The sequence below is a fragment of the Brachyistius frenatus genome, unplaced genomic scaffold, assembly GCF_029030835.1.
Source record: "Brachyistius frenatus isolate BFR_SWC_R1_liver_20210118 unplaced genomic scaffold, ASM2903083v1 Contig_174, whole genome shotgun sequence".
Taxonomy (NCBI): Eukaryota; Metazoa; Chordata; class Actinopteri; family Embiotocidae; genus Brachyistius; species Brachyistius frenatus.
In genome coordinates this window covers 201,287-226,500 of record NW_027210773.1, presented here as the reverse complement: position 1 = coordinate 226,500, position 25,214 = coordinate 201,287, and the positions used below count along the sequence as shown (strand labels likewise).

The window sequence follows — 25,214 nt, the reverse complement described above, 5'->3', positions numbered from 1 at the left end:
CTTGGCAACGCTTAACACGGGGCCACTTACATAAGGACAGGAACAAAACTCGGCCTCCACGCTGCGTTTTCACAGATGAGTTTTTAAACGTGTTGATGAGTTTGTGAGCTCGTAAAAAAAGAAAAAAAAGAACCTGAACGGGATCCTTTGTTGAGTCGGACAATTAAGCCTCCTGCTATCAGCAGTTAACACAAAAGATGCTCGCAGTTTGGCGGGTTAACCATTAAAGCAAGCCTCTGGGCGATAACACCGAGGCTGATTGCCTCTTTATTTTTCTCTCTCTCCCACCTGTCCCCTCCCCCCCTCCACCCTCCCTCCACCCTCCCTCCACCTCCCACATTCCTCACGGCGACTGACCCGTGTCCTCCAATCAGAACCGGGTATATCCGCTCTGTTACCGTGAGACCGTGGAGACCCGAGCGCCGCCGCGTTTTCTTTCTCTTCTTCTCCACTTCTGATAAAAGAGCGATGAAGAGAAGTTCAGTCATTTAGAAACACGCGTGTCACTTCGGTTTTTAGCGTGTCGTCGGCGAATCGCAGATCAGACGCAGAGATGAAGATCGACGAGCGAGTTGTTTCACTGAGAACGAAGCCGACCAACACAAGAAGTCTGACGGCCGTTAAAGATTCCTTCAAGCTCTCACGTTGTTTCTAGAAATATTTACATCGAGAAGAAAATCTCCTTTTGGCATAAACAAAAGAAAGAAAGAAACTCAGCTGCTAAAAGGCCCTCTGCTGTTTCTCTTCTCAGCAACCTGATCTCGAAGCACATTTTACCCACTTCAGCTCCTCCAGGATTAAAAGCCTGAACATTCTCTCATCGCAGCTTTTTATAGCAGCGAAGTGTCGACGCTGCTCCGGAAATCTCCAAAATGAACCCACAGAAATCTGCTCATTAGCTCGGAGAGCGCTGCTTTATGTATCCGGGATAAGAGGTTTAGCCCACTTTACTGGGTTATTGTAGCTCTCAGTCCACTTGTTGGAGAGTTACTGCACAACCTGAACATCACACACACACACACACACACACACACACACACACACACACACACACACACACACACACACACACACACACACACACACACACACACACACACACACACACACACACACACACACACATTCCACTCCCCAATCCTCCTCCTGCTGTTTTTAATTAATAAAAACACTCTCACGGCTTGCTGTCAAATCAAAACAGGATTAACTTCAACAGAGAAGTGTGTGTGTGTGTGTGTGTGTGTGTGTGTGTGTGTGTGTGTGTGTGTGTGTGTGTGTGTGTGTGTGTATGTGTGAGTGTGTGTGTGTGTGTGTGTGTGTGTGTGTGTGTGTGTGTGTGTGTATGTGTGAGTGTGAGTGAGTGAGTGTGTGTTTGAGTGTGTGTGTGTGAGTAAGTGTGTGTGAGTGTGTGTGTGAGTGTGTGTGTGTGTGTGTGTGTGTGTGTGTGAGTGTGTGTGTGTGTGTGTGTGTGTGAGTGTGTGTGCGAGTGTGTGTGTGTGTGTGTGTGTGTGTGTGTGTGTGTGTGTGTGTGTGTGTGTGTGTGTGTGTGTGTGTGTGTGTGTGTGTGTGTGTGTGTGTGTGTGTGTGTGTGTGTGTGTGTGTGTGTGTGTGTGTGTGTGTGTGTGTGTGTGTGAGTATGAGTATGAGTGTGAGTGTGTGTGTGTGTGTGTGTGTGTGTGTGTGTGTGTGTGTGTGAGAGAGTATGAGTATGAGTGTGAGTGTGTGTGTGTGTGTGTGTGTGTGTGTGTGTGTGTGTGTGTGTGTGTGTGTGTGTGTGTGTGTGTGTGTGTGAGTGTGTGTGTGTGTGTGTGTGTGTGTGTGTGTGTGTGTGTGTGTGTGTGTGTGTGTGTGTGTGTGTGTGTGTGTGTGTGTGTGTGTGTGTGTGTGTGTGTGAGAGAGTATGAGTGTGTGTGTGTGTGTGTGTGTGTGTGTGTGTGTGTGTGTGTGTGTGTGTGTGTGTGTGTGTGTGTGTGTGTGTGTGTGTCTGTCAGAAAGTCCCCAAAAGGAAATCAGCCAGACAGGAAGTCAAACGGAAGAAAACAAAGACGATCCAGGCAGTTTTCAAAATAAAACGTGTAACACATCACTACATCACCGTCTCCACCTGCCGTCTGTTCATTCGACCTCCTGCTGCAGACGCTGCATCACCAAATCATCAGGAGGATTAAAGTTGTTTCATGTCTGTAGGCTGAAGCACAACGTTGGAAAATGACGTCAATAACCAGAAAAGGTTCTGAAAAGAAACCGTTTAACAACGTTCACCTGCTAGAAGCACAAACGTTGAAGGAAACGTGACCAAATTAGGACAAACGTCTTGTGAAACGGTCCCGGTCGGATGTGAAGCCGTGCAGAAGACAGAAGACAGTTAAAGAGATGACGAACTGACTGATGCTGACGTCGTCCTGGAAGCAGGAGGCGGTGACGGTGGAAGAAAGACGTGACGAGGAGTCGCTGACAGGATGAGAAAGACCAGGTTCAGGAAAACAGATCAATTAGATTCAGTTGACCGAGGACACGAATTCCTCCCTCGGAGACACTTTTGTTTTATCACCGTAGAGACGGAGGGACGGACAGGACGGAAAGGGAGAGATTAAAACTCCACGTGAGTGAAAGGGCGTGAAACACGGAGAGAGAGAGAGAGACGAAGCTCGGCGTGTTGGACGTCCGGGACGTCCCGGAGACCTCCGACACCGACAAGAGCAGAGACGACGTCCTGAAAGGAAAGAAACATGAAAAGGGGAGTCGACAGACGCTCTGTGGACGTCTTCACTCTTACTTCCTTTATTGACCTTCACTTCCCTCCATTCAGCTTCTTTTTTGTGTGTTTCTCGGATGAATTAGCGAAGAATATCAGTAAATTACAAATAAAGACAGAAAAAGGAAGACGCAAAGTGGAAAAGTAGAAAGTCTTTTGCACTAACAGACAACTGCAGGACGTCCCCGTGGGGGGTGGGGGGGGTTTCTGATAATGAGCCCTGACCTCTGACCTCCGTGACCCCCCTCCCTCCTGATAACATCTCCTAACCGGGTGTTGAGGCCTTTCCAGACCTACAGTTTATCCAGTACAGACTTCTAAAGAGTCCCCTCGACCAGTTTAATTACCCACAATTCACTGCAATATGGGCGTAATGTTGTTGTTTTCCCCCCAAAAAATCAAAAAGAACTTCCTGTGAATGTGGAAAACAAATTCTCTATTAGAACGTTACTGGAATCACGCAGGCAAGAAATGAAATGAAACCACGTCGTGATACAGAAACATGAAGAGTCGATGTCTTTTATTTCGGTCAGCTTCAAACTCGTGTAAAGTTCATAAGGATTTTAGTAATTGGGGGAAAAAAACACAAATAGTTTTTTAAACACCCACGTTGCTTCTTAAAATGGCTTTTCAGACGGTCTGAAACCAAAACGACAGCAGAGAGTCGTTACGAATCATCGGCCGTTATTATCGTCCAATCTTCTTCTTTTTCGAGGCCTTTAAAAATGATTCCCAATAAAAAAAGCCATTGTGCCAAACTGAAGCTCAGACTTCAGTTTATGACCCACTGAAACCTCCACGCAGAAAGAGGAGCTGGATGATCGCAGGTGGAGAAACCTGAGCGGAGTCACCTTTCTGTTGGAGAAACTCCACCCCACTGAAAGAAAGCTCTTCTTTTCAAACATGTTTCCTAAGACTCGGAGACATTGTGCTTCTTTTTAGGGCGGTGACAGAAACCACAGGATCAAATCGCGCAATATACCGTGTTCATAAATAACATCAGGCAGAAGGGACACTCCTTCAGCTCAGTAGTAGCAGGAGTTCATACCGATTAGCTTCCTCCTCTCCTGGTGGATCTGCTGATTGGAGTCAAACCCTGCAAACGTTCGTGTCTTTTACAGCATTAGATGAAACATGGAATCATTAAAGCATAAATAAAGGTCAGAAACATCATGTACCTCCTTATTTTGCACCACAGTGTTGTAGAAACATCTGGAAAGTGAACAAGTCTGTGTTAAAGTCTGAAGCTTCTATGATCCTTTGATTTGCAAGAAACTGCAAAACTATTTCCCCAAAAATCTCAAGTATGTGAAAGTAAAAGCTTCGGGCTCTTCACTCGGAGCCTTTTTTTCAAACTGTTCTCCGATTTCATCTGTCCCTCGTTGTCCTCCTCTTCAGGGCCAGTACTGCGACACCTGCAAACAGGGCGACAGCGACCGCGCCCACCCCATCAGCAACGCCGTCGACGGGACGGAGCGCTGGTGGCAGAGCCCGCCGCTGTCCCGCAGCACAGAGTTCAACGAGGTGAACGTCACCCTGGACCTCGGACAGGTAGGAACCAGAACCAGAACCAGAACTCTGGACTCTCTCCGTCTGTCTTCATCTGAAGGATCTCAGTCTGTCTGCTGCTCTTCTTCTATTGAATGTTTAAGATTGTCAGTCTCTCTGGGAATCTCGATTTGACCCCTTTTGACCCCCTTTCCTCCCCCCTCCTCCTCCAACCACTATAGGGCTTGGAAAGTGTGACCTTTGACCTGCATGCTGGGCCATTAAAGTTTTAATGGCTGTGGTTCCCAACATGTGAGGCTGTCACCATCTCTGATTTGTGTTTTTTACTGAATACTTTGTGTTAAATTGGATCCTTTTTTTTTTTTTTTTTTTTTTTTAAAGAGAGCTCATTGCTTTCTGAACCCGACCCGGTTCTGAGTAGATCGTGGACGGTTCGAACCTCCCCACACGCAGAGATCAGAGGACATAAACGCAGCTGCTCGTAAATGACATAAATACTGTATTTTTTGGGGGCTGGACTGCACCGGTGGGGGCGGAGCTATAAAGCGAGTGTCAGCAGTTTTAGCTGGAATGCCCTGACTTTTCAAAATAAAAGCTCTTCAGTTTCACACAAGGTCCAGTTATATACTAGGTTTTTAGGTCTTTGAGGAGGGGCCGGGGGTCCCAATCAAAGGGATTGTTTTATATTAAAACACTTTATTTGACACTTTTCAAACCCGTTTGCCGCATCGATCGATGCGACATGAAGAAATGCACACAGAACAAATCATTCACATGTGAATGAGTCACTGATGGATTCACACATCTCCATTAATCACAGCTGATTTTTAAAGTAGAAACGAAGCCAAAAGCCTTAAAAGCTCCGTGAGCTCCTCCCGCTTTCTACTTTGCCGTGATGAACTGCTCAAACGTGCCAGATCTGATTCTTCATGTAAAATAAATCTGAGCCCATCAACTAGTTTACTAACTAACCTCGGTGATTTATGATCCTCCGAAACGTCAGCGAACCCGAACAAAGACTCAAACTGAGTCGTTTCGGAGCCGTTGTTCTCGGCATCTCACACACACACACACACACACACACACACACACACACACACACACACACACACACACACACACACACACACACACACACACACACAGGTACACAAACCCTCCGCTGCGCCGAGTTCAGCTTTTTACTGTTTTTGAACGTCGCTCTTGAACAACCTTTTCATGCTCCTGAATGCGCCTCCTTTGTGCCGGGCTCTCCTGCTCGAGTGCCTCCCTCAGCGCAGAGACATTCTCTCTCTGTGTGTGTGTGTGTGTGTGTGTGTGTGTGTGTGTGTGTGTGTGTGTGTGTGTGTGTGTGTGTGTTTCTACTTCCCTCCTCCAGCTTTTTTTCTCTCACTCCTTTCTGTTTGCCGTCTCTTTTTCCTTCTGAGTTGAAGGTCTCAATAGAGAAGGAGGGAGCTGTGACAGTCAGAGTGTGTGTGTGTGTGTGTGTGTGTGTGTGTGTGTGTGTGTGTGTGTGTGTGTGTGTGTGTGTGTGTGTGTGTGTGTGTGTGTGTGTGTGTTAGCTGGTAAAAGCTTTTATGCTGTTTACCTTGTGGCAGTAATAAAAGAATGAATGAGTCATTAAAGAAGACTGGAGCTGTCGGAGCTCCGTGTTCTCGCCGTTCTGACGTTGGCTGGATGACGACAGTCACGGCTTCCTGCACCGACACTTTTAATCAAGCGTTTGATTCACTGCAAAATGAGAGATCAGTTATGACCAATCGGCAACCAACAGTGAGGTCACCCGTCGGTTTGTGAACAGCTGTTATGAAGCATCGGATTCAGGTTTTGTCCGTTGCCATCTTTGATAGTTCGGAGAGGTTTGGAGCAGGAAGTGACCATATTTGGACGAGCTGGGGGAGGAGCCAGCTGGTGGATCTGACCGATCTGATCGGAAACCTGACGATACTACGTCCCGCCCACCGATAGCTGTAACCTGACTGCACCACAGGCCTGTCAATCAAACAGACACGCCCCCAAAAACAGGTGTTCTTGAATCTTCTTTTCTAATGAATGAGGGATTATTTTCAGATGGACCTCCAGAAAACTAAGAAGAAGGAGTGACTTTAGCTAACAACACCGAGATAACTGATGGACACATTTTATTCACTTTGGATTTGATGAGAGAAGTTGAATGGGAGTCTATGGAGCCGGAGGCTTTTTGGAGCCGACCTCTAGTGGCACTCGCTGGTATTGCAGCTGAAGACACTTCTGGATCGGAACCATTTTACAGAAGTCGGTGTCACTGCTGCTGGTGAGCAGAGGGTGTGTGTGTGTGGGGGTGGGAGGGGGGGGGGTCTCTAGTTACCAGGTTGCACTTTTGTCTTGAAAGAATGTAGGTGGACATAAGGCCACAGTGTGTGTGTGTGTGTGTGTGTGTGTGTGTGTGTGTGTGTGTGTGTGTGTGTGTGTGTGTGTGTGTGTGTGAGAGACAGGGTGCAGAGATGGTGTTAAGGCCCAACCTCCCTCCCCCCTCCCCCTCCACCACCTCCTCCTGAATGGTAGAGAGAGAGAGAGGAATGTCAGTTAACCTGTCTGAGCCTGCAGAGGGGAAGGCTCCTTAAACTAACCCAAACTCTCTCTCTTCTCTTTCTCTGTGCTTGTTGAAGTCAAACCTCCATATTAGATTATATGGACAGAAATATGTACACTCATCGTTTTCCTGAGCTCATCAGGGGGCGGCTTCTCCTGGTTTTGGGGCCTTTACTTTTGTTTTTAGAGCATCGGTTCTCAAACTGCTGGGTTGAGGTGGAAGATGTCGACTGTTCGTTTTGAAGTCTTCCTGTGCTTTTATTTTGAAAGAAGTTCATTTTCCAAGACATGCAGGAGCTGTTTGCGTGAAGGCACTTTTTCTTTGTGAAATAAATTGTAGTGGCTCAAAAATATCAATCAGTATATAGTATCATTATATCAGAGCGTCACCCACCCACTGCTCAGTTCATACATTTCACTAAAATCTGAAGTTTTTTTACGGGATATGTTTATTAATGAGTTTTACACATTTCTACATCTCATCATTGTCAGATTAAAACTTTTAATTTCTTCCAATTTCTTCATATTCTCCTTTCTTTCTTGTCTTTAAGGAGCATCAGGTCTCACACCTCCTCCTCCTCCTCCTCCTCCTCCTCCTCCTATCTTTTACCGATAGCTTCCAGCCCAATATAGACCCTTTTTATCTGGTCTACTTCTCTCTCTTCTTTCTTCTGTTATCTTCTGCTCCTGAGTCGCCTCCTTGTCTGCTGGTTTCTCCTCTTCTTCGAGTCCCTCCATCTCCTTCACGTCTTCATCTTTCCTACTTTAGCTGTTTCCCTTATTTCCTCTTGTGCAGATCGTTTTGCTCTGCAGGTTTTGAGATATCCATCTGTGGGGTTTTCTATTACACAGCGGAGGTGAACGGAGTTTTTCCTTTTCATGCAATCGTGGCATCCAAGAATGACTTTGGAAAAAAAATAAAAAATGTCACTCTGGAATATCCAAGGAAACAGAAACTCGCCGAGCTCAGTGTCAACAATTTATATTAGAGCTACTTTCTGCCGAAGAAGTAATCCCTGTAAAAAGCTACGTGTAGACTGTCCAGGTTTTCTTTTTTTTGGTATTTAAATAAATAAATGTTTCCGATCCAGAAGTGTCTTCAGCTGCAATACCAGCGAGTGCCACTAGAGGTCGGCTCCAAAAAGCCTCCGGCTCCATAGACTCCCATTCAACTTCTCTCATCAAATCCAAAGTGAATAAAATGTGTCCATCAGTTCTCTCGGTGTTGTTAGCTAAAGTCACTCCTTCTTCTTAGTTTTCTGGAGGTCCATCTGAAAATAATCCCTCATTCATTAGAAAAGAAGATTCAAGAAGACCTGTTTTTGGGGGCGTGTCTGTTTGATTGACAGGTCTGTGGTGCAGTCAGGTCAGATAAATGTAGTGTGGTTAAAAAGTAGAACAGAAAATGGAAATATACCTCATTCTTCATGTCTATAGGAGATGAATCTATAATCTGTTCCTGCGAAGGAGGAACATGAGGTCATTCCAGATCCAACACAATCTTCCCTTGTCGTAGTCTGTGTGGTCTGAGGGTGATGTTACATTAGTGTGTGCTCACTCTGTGCACAGGTGTGTGTGTGTGTGTGACTGTGTGTGTGTGTGTGTGTGTGTGTGTGTGTGTGTGTGTGTGTGTGTGTGTGTGTGTGTGTGTGTGTGTGTTTACGGTTTCATTCTTCAGATGTGTGGTCGTAGAAGAAGTGTTGTTACAGGTACAGAAGGAGGGGTGGAAAAAAAGTAGGAGACCAATAAATGAGGAGGAGGAAGAGGAAGGAGGAGTTTTTCTTAGTGGAGAAGAAAACAGAGGTGAAGAAGACGAAGGAGGATGAGGACATGGAAAGAGGAGGAGATGACAGAGAGGATGCTCGTCTGTTTCAGCAGGCTATTATTAGGGTGTTGTGTGTGTGTGTGTGACTGTGTGTGTGTGTGTGTGTGTGTGTGTGTGTGTGTGTATGTGTGTGTGTGTGTGTGTGTATGTGTGTGTGTGTGTGTGTGTGTGTGTGTGTGTGTGTGTGTGTGTGTGTGTGTGTGTGTGTGTGTGTGTGTGTGTGTGTGTGTGTGTGTGTGTGTGTGTGTGTGTGTGTGTGTGTGTGTGTGTGTGTGTGTGTGTGTGTGTGTGTGTGTGTGTGTGTGTGTGTACATGTTCTTCAGGTGAGGTCTTTTTTTTAATGAAAGCTGTCATCATCTTCAACCTGGAGTTCTGCAGTTACTTCAAGGGTCATTTCACTCAAATGAAAGAAGGGAAAGCAGCTCAGAACTCAGATTTTTGATTTTATTTATCAACTTTTTAATTTTATTACTTTCACCTCTTTCCTTTTGTTTTGTTTTGTCCCATCAACAGCAAAAATGAAATCAAAACAGTTTCGGTATAAAAGAAACGAAATCAGATCACGATAAGAGATTTGAAAAAGAAATATAAAACCGTCACGCACACTGTTTCCTGGTGTGTTGGCTGCAGGACAAACACACACACACACACACACACACACACACACACACACACACACACACACACACACACACACACACACACACACACACACACACACACACACACACACACACACACACACAGTGAGGTCGCTCCATTGTTCACCATGAAGCTCGCGCGGTGCCGACGGCCTCTGATTGAATTCTTCCTGCCATTGATGTGGTTTTAGCGTCACAGTTATCTCTAAAGTGGCAGCAAGCGAGTTCGTGAGAGGGTTTTTGTTTTTTTAACATCTGGAAAATCCCGACCGTTTCTGACACGCTCAAAAGGGATAGAGTATTTTAGTTTAAAAAAATAAATCAGTGTGGAGGGATGGTTAATATTTCATCACAGGTCCACGTCAGCAGCGTCTGACAATATTTTAATAACCAGTGTAGTTTAAAGTCAGAGTGTTTGAAGATCTGAAGCGTGTCGTTCAACAGAGACGATGAAAACAAACATTTGAGATGTATTCATTGACTTGTGACATCAGCTTGAAACTGTCAAAAGTTATAAAGTATTATTTCAAATTAAAAGCATTTTATTCAACAGAAACTCCTCATTTCGTAAAAAAAATTAAATAAAAAGGCTTTTATTGTGAAACATGTCGCAGGAACGGGTTGAACTCAATAACCCAAAACACCCGTTGGAAATAACTGAATCCTCTTGTTAACTTTATTCATCTGAAAGCAACAGATGTGGTGAAGCGGCATCAGGAGAGTTGAGTCCAACAAACAGACAGTTTACACTGATTTAAAAAAAACAACGTGTTGAATCTTCAGTCGCTGAGCGGATTATTTCTGTGTTGATTACAATCAGTCTCCTTCTGCCAAATCCTGTATTTATGAGTGTCGAGCATGAGAACATGAGAACCACACAGAGCGTGTGTGTGTGTGTGTGTGTGTGTGTGTGTGTGTGTGTGTGTGTGTGTGTGTGTGTGTGTGTGTGTGGTTTTGGCCCTGAACAGACAGTTCCAGTTGTTTTAATCTTCACACACTTCCTCAGGTGTGACGTCTGTGTGTGTGTGTGTGTGTGTGTGTGTGTGTGTGTGTGTGTGTGTGTGTGTGTGTGTGTGTGTGTGTGTGTGTGTGTGTGTGTGTGTGTGTGTGTGTGTGTGTGTGTGTGTGTGTGAGTGTGTGTGTGTCCCGTTATACAACATCCAGTCGAGCCGACGGATCCTTGAAAGTGTTTGAAGATATGATCTGTAGGTTTTTTGTCGCTCACATCGTTAATCAGCGACTCCATCCTCCTCTCTTCGCTCGGCTCAACTATTCCTGTTTGTCTCGACGTCTTCTCGCCACAAAGACTCTTCTGTGCAGAGTTCGACAGAGATGATGGAAAGAAGATGGATGAGATTAAGATGGATGAGATGGACATCAAACGTGTCGCTCTCATTCTTGTCACTTCTTTTCTGTTTTTTTCTTAATAATCTCCAAAACGCAGCGTTAGCTACTCGTCATTAAAATATCTCAGAAACTTGGATCACTTGAGACGGAAAAATAATTGTCACCTGTTTTGGTAATTGACTCAATTCATTCTTTATTTTTTTTATGAATTCCTCTCGTTGTAATCAACAACTCTTCTTTACACATTCGATCACTGAAAAGGAGGCGGAAGAGAAGAAACTAGTTTCAGCTTCATAAACGGGAGAAATGAAGCTGTTTTGAATATTTTGGGCTTTTGGGGCCATTTGGGACGATAGAAGAAGGAATTTAAAGACGTTACTGTGATTGGGTTTTTTGCACTATTTTCTTTGACATTTTGTTTTTGTAGATTAATAAAAAAAACAAATCTACAAATCACATCAGAAAAATACAAACATGAAAACTGCACAATTAATCTGTAGAAATCTTTTTCTGTTCGAGCAGACTGAGCTGCTGAAACTTGAAACACGGAACATTAAAGTTGTCTTCAGCTCAATCATCAAATGTGCTTCTCAAATGAGAAATGTTTCATTTTCTTCGCCTTCACTTCGGCTTTCTGCCAATTTGTCGCCGTCAGTCAGCGTAAGACTTCCTTTGGAAAGATTCCTTCCATTTTATTCTCGTCCAATGAGCTGAAAGGTGGTGAAACCTGCGGGTGTTGACCCTCAGTGGGGTCAGCGGTGCGAGTGTCACTATGACGTCACCTGAAGCCTCATAATAAATGTAGGAATTCATTTCCCATTTCTCCTTCCAGTGTGAACTCGTCTGCTTCGTAGATGATTTCTGTCATCAGGATCATTCATTCTTGGTTGTGATGTTTTCCACCATGATTCAGTTCACCGCACATTTCAGTCACGTTCAGGTCCAACAGTCGCTCTCATTCATCCCCTCCGTCCTCCATACGCTCACAGCGGCCGTCATCTTCCTGCCCCCCCCCCCGCCCCGCCCCCTCCCCCTCATGTCACTCAGGGGTTAAACGTTGCCTCACACAAACGCTGACACACAGTTGGCATTTTTCTGTCATTCACTGTGTGTACTGGGCAGGAAAATGAGCCGAGGGCGGGGAAACGAGTGGCGGAGCGAGCTGACCTTAATAGGAGGGATTCAGGGACAGAAAGAGGAACAAACGGTAAACGTTGAGGTCACGTTTGAAGCGGAATAAAGGAGGATGGAGGGATGAGTGGGAGTCTGAAATAGTTGGCTGCTGGTTTATTTCTGTCTATCGATGCCGTCGGTGGTGTTGTTGATGGCAGGTTAACTCACCTTCACTTCTGGCTTCAGTTTGGGGTTTTAACAAATCAGCATCATAGTTTGTTGAAGTTCAGTACAGATCTGAGCGAGAGGAACATAATTCATAACGTCTGACAAAACACATGGACGACACGGTTTCATGTCTCGTGACCAAAGCGGTTCTTAGAGCGATTTATAATTACATTTTTTTTTAATTTTTTTTAATCAAATTTAGTTTAAACTTAATTTTAGTGGCATGAAGTTGCCTTAAGTGCAAACAAAAGGGAGGAGGAGGAGGAGGAAGAGGAGTCCAGCTATGATTGACAGAAATAGATAAGAATTGATTGACTTGTCAAATGCAATGCTGTGTGTGACCGAACGAACTCTTTTATATCCAGTTTATGATTACAGCCTTTTTTGTATGATTTTACATCTGATATGTTTGATATGTGGACTGTTTTATAGTCTAAACGATTAAATAATTAATAAAAAAAATAAGCCCCAGCTGGGTTCTCCCTGGTTTCTGGAGGCTCGAGGTGCTTTGGTAGAAGTACGTTGTGGTTATAAGGACCAAATATCGGTGAAACAAAGCTGTGAAAAGTGTTAAAGGCAGAAGAACTTTGAACGAGCCTCCTGCGATCCGGTCGGGACACGTCGGGCCTCGACCCCGAGCAGCCAATCAGCTGCTGCCTCCATTGTCTCGCCCTGTTTGCTCGCCCTCACCAACCTCCTTTTGCCGCGGCCCTCGGCCTGCAGAGCTCCTCAATGGGCTCTTTTATCACACCATTGTGTCCGTCAGAGTGTTTGGTCCATTCAGACGGCCGGCGGGCAAACAAACACGGAGGAATCAGCCGGTTGTGAACGGCTGCCGGAGCGTTTCAGATCCTTCAGAGGAAACGGGACTCAACGGGAAATTCATTAGAGGAGATTAGATCGGTTAATTGGTCGTTTGAGGAGCAAACAAACAGCATTTATTCTTCCTTCATTGAGTTCCTTAATCTGCAATTACAAAACAGAAAAGTCCTCCTGAAGGAGTCGTTACGGTTTTTGTGTTCAGGCGACACAAAAGTCTTCAGATGTTTCTTCTGTTCGAAGTCTGTCGACACGATCTGAGAGTGAAAGATCAGTTCGGCCTGAACGACCTTCACACAAACACACTTCTTACTTCAAGATAAAAGAAACTGTGAATTGTTGGTTTGACGTTTGAAGAGATTTCTGTGAAAGAGTCCAAAATTAGAAACAAAGATACACATAAAAATGAAGTAAAAAAGGAACAGACTAAAACTGATGATGCAACAGCGTTTCCCATCGGTGGAGGGTTTAAGTGTGAGTGTTGTGTATACAGGGACTCATGCGGTTCAGAGAGGGGGAGGGGCCTAATCACAGGTGAAGGAGAGCGAGGGCACATCGGCCACTTCTTCATAGATTGGGTCGATTGTGTTTTTTCTGAAATTAAAAGGTTAATTAATAAATAAAATGATGAGTGACTATTGTCTGAATCTGAATGGTGAAACACTGCAGAGGAAGATGAGGCTCTTAAAATGTTCTCATCTGTTTTAAATGAATGTGAATTTCAGCCTCCGTCATCATCAGATCGGTGAGGAAGTGTGTGTGTGTGTGTGTGTGTGTGTGTGTGTGTGTGTGTGTGTGTGTGTGTGTGTGTGTGTGTGTGTGTGTGTGTGTGTGTGTGTGTGTGTGTGTGTGTGTGTGTGCAGCTTCCTTAAGACAAAAACCCAAACAGAAAAACACGTTGTGTGCCAGCCTCCCCCCCCACCCTCCCCCACCCTCCCCCGAAGGACACAAGTGACTTTGAGTCTTCTTCTTCCCGTCAGACCGAGAATAGCCGGACGCTAATGTCTGTTGTCTGTCCCACAATGAGCTCCTTCAGTGGGACAGAACGACGTCAGACGAGGACGGATTTATTATTTACTGTAAAAACCCCGATGACTTATTTCACATTTAAGCCTGATTTTAGATTGAACTCAGATCTTCTAAACCAGGATTGTTCCTTTTTTATTTTTTTTCATTTTGTTAAAACTCAAGCAGAAAGCTTTGCATCTTATTATTTTTCCACCTTTCCATCTTTCTCTGCTGCTGATTTCTTCAATACTTTTGCACATTGTTTTTTTTCTTTTTACTTCCTGATTTTGATCATTTCTTTCTTGATTTTTGAGCTTCTAGCAGCTGAACGTTGTTCTATTGTGTCTGTTTTCTGTTTGTTGTTATTTCCTACTTTGTGCTCTCGTCCACAGACATATTTAATACAGTTTGCTGTGTTTTAGTCATTAAAAAAACATTCATCCATCTAATTATTTTTGTAACATGCATTTCTCGTCCTCCTTAAAAGACCGCGGGGTGGACTCGTCTTCAAATGTACGTACGTTGAGATCTGGAGTTTAATCTGAATAAAGACTCGTATTTCATTCAAAGATAAATTCACAGATCCGTTTATTTTCTCTTTCTGCCGTTCTCGTCTTATTTCTCTTTTTTAAAAGTTGCTTCTGAAAGTCTCGAGCGTCGTTCACCGTGAAAACTGTCAACTGTCCGTCAAGTTATCCGTTTCCATATTTCACTTATCGGTGTTTTCCGTGAACGGAGGAGGAAAGGCAGGAACGCAAACAATAAAATGTGAAGCAAGAAGGAGGAAGAGGAAACGGAGGGACAAAGAGAGGTTTGCTCTCCGTAATGTGACAGTAAATATTGGTTTGTTCTGGGCTGTTTGAGTTTCCCCTCATCTGAGCTGGTGACTGAAGTGTGTGTGTGTGTGTGTGTGTGTGTGTGTGTGTGTGTGTGTGTGTGTGTGTGTGTGTGTGTGTGTGTGTGTGTGTGTGTGTGTGTGTGTGTGTGTGTGTGTGTGTGTGTGTGTGTGTGTGTGTGTGTGTGTGTGTGTGTGTGTGTGTGTGTGTGTGTGTGTGTGTGTGTGTGTGTGTGTGTGTGTGTGTGTGTGTGTGTGTGTGTGTGTGTGTGTGTGTGTGTGTGTGTGTGTGTGTGTGTGTGTGTGTGTGTGTGTTAAAAGGACGATTTTAGGTCAATACGTTCATCTTTTATATATTGTTTTACAGATGTGAAGTTACTCCGTTCAGGTATCACATATTTTCAGGGATTTATTTTGAATCCAAACTTTCAGCTTCTGCTTGAGATCTCTGGGATGTTTTCTCAAGTACGTGTTTGTTTGTTTTTTGGTTAGCGGAGTTTGACTCAACCTAAATAAGTTGGTTTCTGTCTTTTTAGGGTTGTTAGATATTGACTTTCATTTGTCTGTTTATATCAGCTTGTTCAGATAAATGAGAAGAGGAAGTTTTGTCAGCCACGTTTCCACATTTCTGACCAAAGAAAGAAATTGAAATTATACAGCAGCTCATGGAAGGTTAAAACAATATGAAGTGTTTCCCACACATGGACTTACTCAGGCATATTGTTGAACACAATCTCCAAAATCTTCTGTGTGTGTGTGTGTGTGTGTGTGTGTGTGTGTGTGTGTGTGTGTGTGTGTGTGTCTGTCCACCTCAGCATGCAGTCACAGTGTTAATGAAGCTTAGTCACAGTTCACGCCCGCGACGGACCGCTTCGTGGAGCAAAGTCCCCGTTTTAAAACCCCATCGTGCTCCGTAACCATGGCGATGACCTGAAAGAGACGGAGGGTGGGGGAGTCGAGTGTGTGTTGTCGAGTGTGTTCTCGTCGTCTCCGAGCACTTTTCCGAGACATTTGTACTGACGGACACGGAGGAGGTGATTGAGCTGCACCAACTGTGTCCGGTTCCCTTGAAGACAACAGCTGGGGAGCCTGAGCGCCCCCCCCCCCCCCCCCCACACACACACACACACACACACACACACACACACACACACACACACACACACACACACACACACACACACACACACACACACACACACACACACACACACACACACACACACACACACACACACACACACACACACACACACACACACACACACACACACAGACAGACAGACAGACAGACAGACAGACAGACACACACACACACACATACACACACACACACACACACACACACACACACACACACACACACACACACACACACACACACACACACACACACACACACACACACACCCCGTCCCCATTAACTTACACTGAAAGGCATGCTGGGAATATGTGTCCTGCTGTCGGTTTGAAGGCGCCGAGACGTTCCTGATGACGTCTGGATGTAGAAACACGAGTCGGCTGGTTTTTCATCATAAATCCACAAACATGAAGTTTCAACGTTTTCCAAAGAAAAGAAAAACTCAAACTAAAGAATATGAAAGTTCACATGGAAGCAGGAAGTTATCTGAAGGCTCCGGTTCATCACAAGTGTGTGTGTGTGTGTGTGTGTGTGTGTGTGTGTGTGTGTGTGTGTGTGTGTGTGTGTGTGTGTGTGTGTGTGTGTGTGTGTGTGTGTAGTAAGTTTTACCTTGATGAACGTCTACAAACTCCTCTTCTATCACGCTTGTCTTCCAGACAACCTGTCCTCCCCTCTTCCCTCTTATCCCTCTTCCTCCTCCTCCTCCTCCTCCTGTTCTTCACTAATTAGGAATTGGACCCAGCTGTCTGTTATAATAAGTGATGGATGCAGCACATGAAAGGAGGAGTGGATCAGGGTCGTGGACAAGGTCGAGGTCACGGCAGAGGAAGCCTCCCTTCCTCCCTCTGTCCATCCTCCCTCTGTCCATCCTCTCTCCGTCCTTCCTCCCTCCGTCCTTCCTTCCCCCCGTCCTTCCTTCCTTCAACCCTCCATCCGTCCTTCCTTCCTCCGTCCATCCTTCCTTCCTTCCTTCCTCCTTCCTTCCTTCTTCCCTCCGTCCTTCCTTCCTCCGTCCATCCTTCCTCCCTCCGTCCTTCCTTCCTCCGTCCATCCTTCTTCCCTCCGTCCTTCCCTCCTCCCTCCGTCCTTCCTTCCTCCCTCCGTCCTTCCTTCCTCCCTTCCTCTGTCAGTGTGAATGTTGACGTTATCTTATCATACAGACATTTAAAAAAAAATCTTTCACAAATTGGGGTCGAGTCTCTTTCTGTTTATTTTGTGGCTTTTTCACCCTCATGAGGTTTTTATGAAATATGAATGAATAATCTTTCCTAAAGGGAAATACTGCACCGTCAGAGATGGTAATAATTAAAGGAGATGAGGATAATTCCTGTTAAATCCTGCGCCAGGAATCACAATGTTTGTATTCCTGCTTGTTTTTCAGGATCTTACTAATTATTATAATCAATAATAGTAATAAACTTTGTTGAGCAACTTTTATACGTCGTTGATCAGTTGGTTTTTGAGCGTAACGCGACTCCAAACTAAAGTTTTAACCATCAAACAACAATTTAAAGAATCAGAATCAGATTTTATTGGACAAGTGAGTTATGAAAAAACAGATGAACACACACACACACACACACACACACACACACACACACACACACACACACACACACACACACACACACACACACACACACACACACACACACACACACGGTGCAGGAGTTTCCACATCCTGAGGGGATGTCGACCTGTCAGACCTCTCCTCCTCTTCATCTGGGAGAAGACCTCAACCTTCAGGATCTCCTCCTCTTCCTCTCCTCCTCTTCCTCTCCTCCTCTTCATCTCCTCCTCTTCATCTCCTCCTCTTCCTCTCCTCCTCTTCCTCTCCTCCTCTTCATCTCCTCCTCTTCCTCTCCTCCTCTTCCTCTCCTCATCTCCTCCTCTTCATCTCCTCCTCTTCCTCTCCTCCTCTTCCTCTCCTCCTCTTCCTCTCCTCCTCTTCATCTCCTCCTCTTCCTCTCCTCCTCTTCCTCTCCTCCTCTTCATCTCCTCCTCTTCATCTCCTCCTCTTCATCCCTGCCTTCTCTACACTCCCAGCGTATTTCTGTCTCGTCGACCTGCTCTCTCTTTTTTCTGTCACATCAGAAATGTGTGATCATCTCCTTCAGTTTTAATCACTTCAACGAATCATCTGCTTCTTTACTTTGGATCAAATTTCTGCACCAGAAAACGAGATTGTTTCACCTAAAATGTTAAAAAGTAGTAAAATCATCTGAACTTTAATGCTTGGAAAACTATAGCACCAAATGTATTTCACAAATATGAACATTTGTAAATCATTTTTCTTCAATGTAGACAGTTCTTCTGGCATGATTATAGAAATACTTTGAATTATGTTTATAATTATTATCAGAAAGGTGAAAATGATGAAACATGAACTTTGCTTTTAATTTGTGATGTTTTGTGTTGAAGCTGAAGTTACAGAACAAAATCTAACATGGTCTAAAATCAGGAGCATTTTTGGACCCTTTCCTTCCCTCCCTCCTTTCCTTCCCTCCCTCCTTTCCTTCCCTCCCTCCTTTCCTTCTTTCCCTCCTTTCCTTCCTCGTCTGTTGTGATATCAGTTCTGAGACGAGGCCTCGGTCTGTTTCCATGATGGAGGTCACCTCCTTTATCTCCTCTTCCTATCTTCTTCACCTCCTGCTCTTCGTCACCGTTCATCTGCGTCTTCTCTTTCTGACTGACGAAGTTTCCCACAAACCCAGGAAGTCTGAACTTCAGCGGGACGCTCGAGTTAACCAGGAAAGATCCTGCAGCGACAGCATTTCTCCACCCGTCTTCTCTGTTTCTGCCCCGACATGTTTGTGTCGTTAGTTTTTTCCGGAGCTTTTAACACCAGCGAGGACGATGGAAGTGATCTGTGCATTTCTGGCGTGTTGAGGCCGGGACGTATAGTCCGGGATCCGGGCGCCGCCTCCGGGCGGTGAAACGCCACCTGGAACGCCGTGAGGAGGTCGGGGATACGAAGGTGGTGTTTACTGGGGAAGGTGGAGGCGGTTATTACGTCCGGCTCCCGCTCCGGTCGCCAGGACAACCGCTGAACTCTCAGACTGCTCGTCGTGTTTTGAAGTTGAAGAATTTTGAGTTTGCAGCCTTTTGTTTTCTTTTTCTGCACTCGATCATTTGAAGGTTCTCAGGTCAGTGATCTGCAGGCTCACTTTGACATGAACACCTCCCCGACCCGTCCCGTCCCGACCCGACCCGTCCCGACCCGTCCCGACCCGTCCCGTCCCGTCCCGTCCCGACCCGTCCCGTCCCGACCCGACCCGACCCGTCCCGTCCCGACCCGTCCCGACCCGACCCGTCCCGACCCGACCCGACCCGACCCGTCCCGTCCCGACCCGACCCGACCCGTCCCGACCCGACCCGACCCGACCCGTCCCGTCCCGACCCGTCCCGTCCCGTCCCGTCCCGACCCGACCCGACCCGTCCCGTCCCGACCCGTCCCGACCCGAGGCTGCTTTAAACCCACTTCAGCCTTATCTCCAATCTTTTCAGAGCTATCTTTGTGCATTTATGTCCGTCAGGACTTACCTAATGGGGACGAAGCAGCAGCTGCACCGGGCAGATTGTACAAGTTTCCTTTCCTTTTGTTGAAATAGTTCAGTGTGAAGACAGGAAGTGTGTGGAGAGCGAGCAGAGCTGCATCGAAGGCCTCCGGTCGGCCGGGAATCGAACCGAAGGCTCATCTGAGGGAAGTTTCATGTTAAAAAAAAATCAAAGCACAACTCTTATTTACAAGTTTAATGAGCAAAAAGGAGAAGAATCGCAATATTTTGTCAGTCAGAACATTAACAACAGAAAAACATAGACGCTCTGTTTAATTACGGTTAATTACAACCTGTACTTACAACAACAGGAGAATGTAAAGAATAAATCAGATCCTTCAACACGAGGATGAGCTGCTGTAAAAAACACCCAATCTTTATGCTAATGTGCATTTGGAAGAAAACCGGGAGCTTCGATCGACACATTTAAAAAGAGGCGAAACCTGAAACTGACAGAAAAACATGGCGGGTGAAACCTGAGAGGAGCTCTGAGGAGGTTTTATTTTCCTCCCGCAGGAATCTACAGAATTAGAAAGAGTTTCCTGAACTCCTGCAGAGAAAGAGTTCAATTTATCGTACGGTACAAATCATACAGTTCCTTTATATAAATATAAAATATATATATATATATATATATATACTTCCTCCGCTAATGATCTCAGATCTCATCGGATCGACTGTACGTCACATCACATGACACTTTTTCACCCAAAAGGTGGATTTATTTATTTATTTTATACTTTTTCAACAAACAAAGAAATTCTATTTTTATTCTATTTTTATTGTGCGCGTATTTAAAATTTTTAAACAGCGGCATGAATAAAGTTTCATCTCATCTTATGATATTCACGTAAAGATCTAAACTTCTAAAACCTCAGAAACAATCAATAAAACTGACTGAGCTCCGTCGCAGAACGTTGATAACGTCCCTTTTTTTTTTAGAGCGCTTCACTTTATTGTTTTTTGCTGATGAAGACGTTCACATTTAGAAAAAGGATGAAGAGGTTACAGATTCATGTTGGAGGAGGATTTAGGAAAAAGAAGCACGAGAGAGACGCTGAGATTGACTTGGTATGTGAGGAATGACGCACACACACACACACACACACACACACACACACACACACACACACACACACACACACACACACACACACACACACACACACACACACACACACACACACACACACACACACACACACACACACACACACACACACACACACACACACAGCAGTTGTCATCTCTCCAGGGAGTTCCATCGATACACTGTACAAGGAGTAAATCAACTTTACAATGCTTCTGCTGTGTGTGTGTGTGTGTGTGTGTGTGTGTGTGTGTGTGTGTGTGTGTGTGTGTGTGTGTGTGTGTGTGTGTGTGTGTGTGTGTGTGTGTGTGTGTGTGTGTGTGTGTGTGTGTGTGTGTGTGTGTGTGTGTGTGTGTGTGTGTGTGTGTGTGTGTGTGTGTGTGTGTGTGTGTGTGTGTGTGTGTGTGTGTGTGTGTGTGTGTGTGTGTGTGTGTGTGTGTGTGTGTGTGACCAGCAGCTGCTCTTCAGTCTGGCTCCACTGAATCAGTCTCACGCTGACTGACAGATAAGTGACAGATAATAAGGAGAGTCAGTGGAAACAGTGAATGAACAGGAGGACGCTGTTATTAAGGAATTATATTTCACTTCATCACTCACTCGCATCATATTTAAAGGAGGTTATTATCAGCTTAATTAATGTTGGAGAGATTTAAAATGAGACTTTAATGATATTAGAATCTGATGGATGAAGTTCATATTTATGTTGTTTTAACTGTAATCATGTCCTCCAGACTTTGTCCTTTTTGATTTGATTTGACCCAAGTTTGGGGAAAAAAATAGTTAATTTTATTAAGATAAATCTTAATGTCAAAGATTTATCAGATAGTTGCTGTAGAGACGGACAGGAAGTCGAACCGGAGGACTTTTGTTCTCTTTATACCTTCATTTTAGTTATTTCTAAGTATTTTTCTGCAAAATAAACTTTCTAAACAGGTTAAATAGGAAACATTGAGGATTGTAGATGCCCTGAAATAATCTAATCTCTGGGCATGTTGAAAAACTCTTTCTAAATAAGTTAGGAAGTACTGTTGAAACCATATCTCACAATTAAAATACCAACTTCATCCTCGACTGGGGGAATTCAACGAAAACCAAACAGCAGCATGACTTCTCTGAACCTGTCAGATAAAAGTCGCCGGAGGAAATCCTTCCTGATAAAAACCCATCGGGACGGTGAACAACATGGAGGAGCTGAAAGGCCCTTTAAATCTCTGCCACGCTGACAGACGCAGCTGCAGCCTTTTACAAGACGGCCATTATTCCCTGTTCCTCTCCACCTCTGGACACACACACACACACACACACACACACACACACACACACACACACACACACACACACACACACACACACACACACACACACACACACACACACACACACACACACACACACACACACACACACACACACACACACACACACACACACACACACACACACACACACACACACACACACAGAGAGACACACACACACACACACACACACACACACACACACACACACACACACACACACACACACACACACACACACACACACACACACACACACACACACACACACACACAGTACACACACACACACACACACACACACACACACACACACACACACACACACACACAGTACACACACACACACACACACAGTACACACACACACACACACACACAGTACACACTCTTCGTGTGTGCAGTTCTGCCCAGACTGACCTTTTTCTGGAGGTCATTTGGGTCCGACTGACTCTTTCTTTCTCTTTCTCAGTCAGTTCCTTCTTTCTGTTGCAATTTATTTATATTCATGAATTAATTTCAGTCATTATTATCATAATTGGGGTCATTTTCTGCTTAAATAACTCTAATTTCTTGACAGCTTTTTATTTTAAGGCCAAAGAAAACTTGCTCAGACTTTGGTGGAGTTCAGCCAGTTGATCTTTTTCATCTTTTAACACTGAAACCAGTTGACGTCCGATTTCTTTGTTTTTTGTTACATTCCCAATGTTCATTTAAGTTGTGTGGAAATAAATTGAGCAGAAGTGAATGTGATCTGTATGTGCGTCAGCTGCAGCGTTCTTTCCATTAAACCGTTGAGATCCAACCAGGTGACGCGTTACTCCATCCGTCCTCCGTTATCACTCCGTTATTAGTGTTTGTGCACGTCGAAGCGTCCGTCCCTTTGTTGTGTGTGTCTCCTGTCTTATCGCCATGATTACCTGAGGCACCGGGAATGTGTACAATTATTAAATCAACGAGGGGGCCGCACGCACACACACACACACGCACGCACACACACACACACACACACACACACACACACACACACACACACACACACACACACACACACACACACACACACACACACACACACACACACACCTGCATTCCTCAGACGTATGGACACACATTCACATCCATACATTCAAACTGCGTCCACTAGCAAGTAGTTCAGTATGAATTAAAAAAAGCTTTTTAATTTTCACGTCATCATTTTTTAAAAACATTTGTATACTTCTTGATGTATCTGGAAATTTACCAAAAAGTCACACTGTTAATGAGGAAATATGTTTTAGTAGAGTGGAGTTGTTTCAGGTTCTGGAGTCCTTTTATGAGACGGGTATCTGTAGGTGTTTAAAAGTCTTTAAAGATTTTATTTTCACCCAAAATAACATTTACAGATGATGTCTGTGATTTTTTTTTTTGCAAAGAAAAATTCCTGGAATTTGTCTAAACATAAATTTATTTATTGTTTTAATGGTTAATCCAACAATTTTTCTACCCTTCACCAGAGTCCAGGCTGTTTTAATGATTAACTTAATGCCCTAAATCTGACAGTTTGGTGATAAACAACTAAAAGATACTTTAGTATTATACTTTTGAACCTGTTGCTGGCTGCCGGTTACCGCGGTAACCGTGGTTTGATTGATAGGTCTGCCGGCAATTCGGCAGAGGCTGACCTGGGAGGCCGCCGCTAATCCATAAATCCTGCAGAGGTGTGTGTGCACGAGTCGGGGTGGAGGGGGGAAAGAGGGTCAGCAAAACCTTTTGTTGTGTGTGTGTGTGTGTGTGTGTGTGTGTGTGTGTGTGTGTGTGTGTGTGTGTGTGTGTGTGTGTGTGTGTGTCCGTCCCACAGAGAGATGGAGACAGACGGCTCAGAGCCGATTTCATCACATTTTAAAAATCCGAGTACAGAACTTTTGTGTGGCCAGGTGCGATGTGCGGTAGCCACGGCAACCAGAGGAAACTTTTTGCTCGTGTTGGACTTACTAGACTTTGAGATTCTAAAAGTGATGAGTGATCAATCAGTGACCAAATATCGGAAATGTTTCGTGAACAGAAAAGGTTTCGCCCTGTGGAGCACGACAAGGAACCGTTGGTCCGTTCCAACCTGCTGCCGGGTTTCTCTTCGCTCCAGGTGTCGGATGACGAACAACGACTTGTGTTTTCTGTTAGAAAGCTCGTCTGGTTTCAAAGGATCTGAACTTTCAGGTTCCAGGTCAGATCTTCAGCCTGCAGTCGGAGGAATGCTCCCGGATTCTTCTTTCAATATCTTCACCCCCCGGAGGGATGTGCCGAGGCCTCGCTCATCTCGGTGGAGGGAAAACATCCTTTAAAACCTTTCAATATTTCTCAGCTTTACGATAAATGGGACAGAAATGTGAACAAAATCCAAACGTTGACTTGATTTTCTTCAATGATTTTCACAAACAGAGCGAGATACCGACGCTTTCATGACACCGACTCACCGGTCGGGTTGGAAGAACGATAATCTTCGGCTTTCGGAGGGAAAATGAATATTTTGCGTTGCATGAATGCTGCAAAATTCACGTCACAACCTGAGAGTGTGTGATTAATTACAACCTCCGGCTTCGTTTAAATCAACACGTACTCACCCTGAACTGTCAACACACACACACACACACACACACACACACACACACACACACACACACACACACACACACACACACACACACACACACACACACACACACACACACACACACACACACACACACACACACACACACACACACACACACACACACACACACACACACACACACACACACACACACACACACACACACACACACACACACACACACACACACACACACACACACACACACACACACACACACACACACACACACACACACACACACACACACACACACACACACACACACACACACACACACACACACACACACACACACACACACACACACACACACACACACACACACACACACACACACACACACACACACACACACACACACACACACACACACACACACACACACACACACACACACACACACACACACACACACACACACACACACACACACACACACACACACACACACACACACACACACACACACACACACACACACACACACACACACACACACACCACACACACACACACACACACACACACACACGCAGCGGAGGTGACGGATCCCTTATGATGCTGTCATGGTGTTATTTCAGCTCTTTGTCCGAGCTGCTGCAGGAAATGAACGAGTGATGACGAAGGAAAGGAGGAAAAAAATAAAGTGGTGTGTGTGTGTGTGTGTGTGGGGGGGGGGGGGTGTCGGAGAGCCTTGATGGAGCATCTGGTGCTCATTTAGGAGATTCAGGACTCGTAACATCAGGTGTAACAGGACGTAATAGATCAGAGATGATGAGCTCGTCTTCTCTATATTTCTTCTCCTTTCTTTGCTTCACCTTTTTGGTTTTATTCTCCTTCAT

The 25,214-nt window shown here is 44.9% G+C and overlaps 1 protein-coding gene across 1 annotated transcript in view; it reads left to right on the top strand.

Moving 5' to 3' along the window:
* Positions 1-25,214, top strand: part of lama5 (laminin, alpha 5) — a 79,450-nt gene that overhangs the window by 1,371 nt on the left and 52,865 nt on the right. Inside the window, exon 2 of the mRNA XM_069717384.1 lies at positions 4,154-4,306. Within this exon, the coding sequence (XP_069573485.1) occupies positions 4,154-4,306 (153 nt within the window). The remainder of the gene's footprint in view (positions 1-4,153; positions 4,307-25,214) is intronic.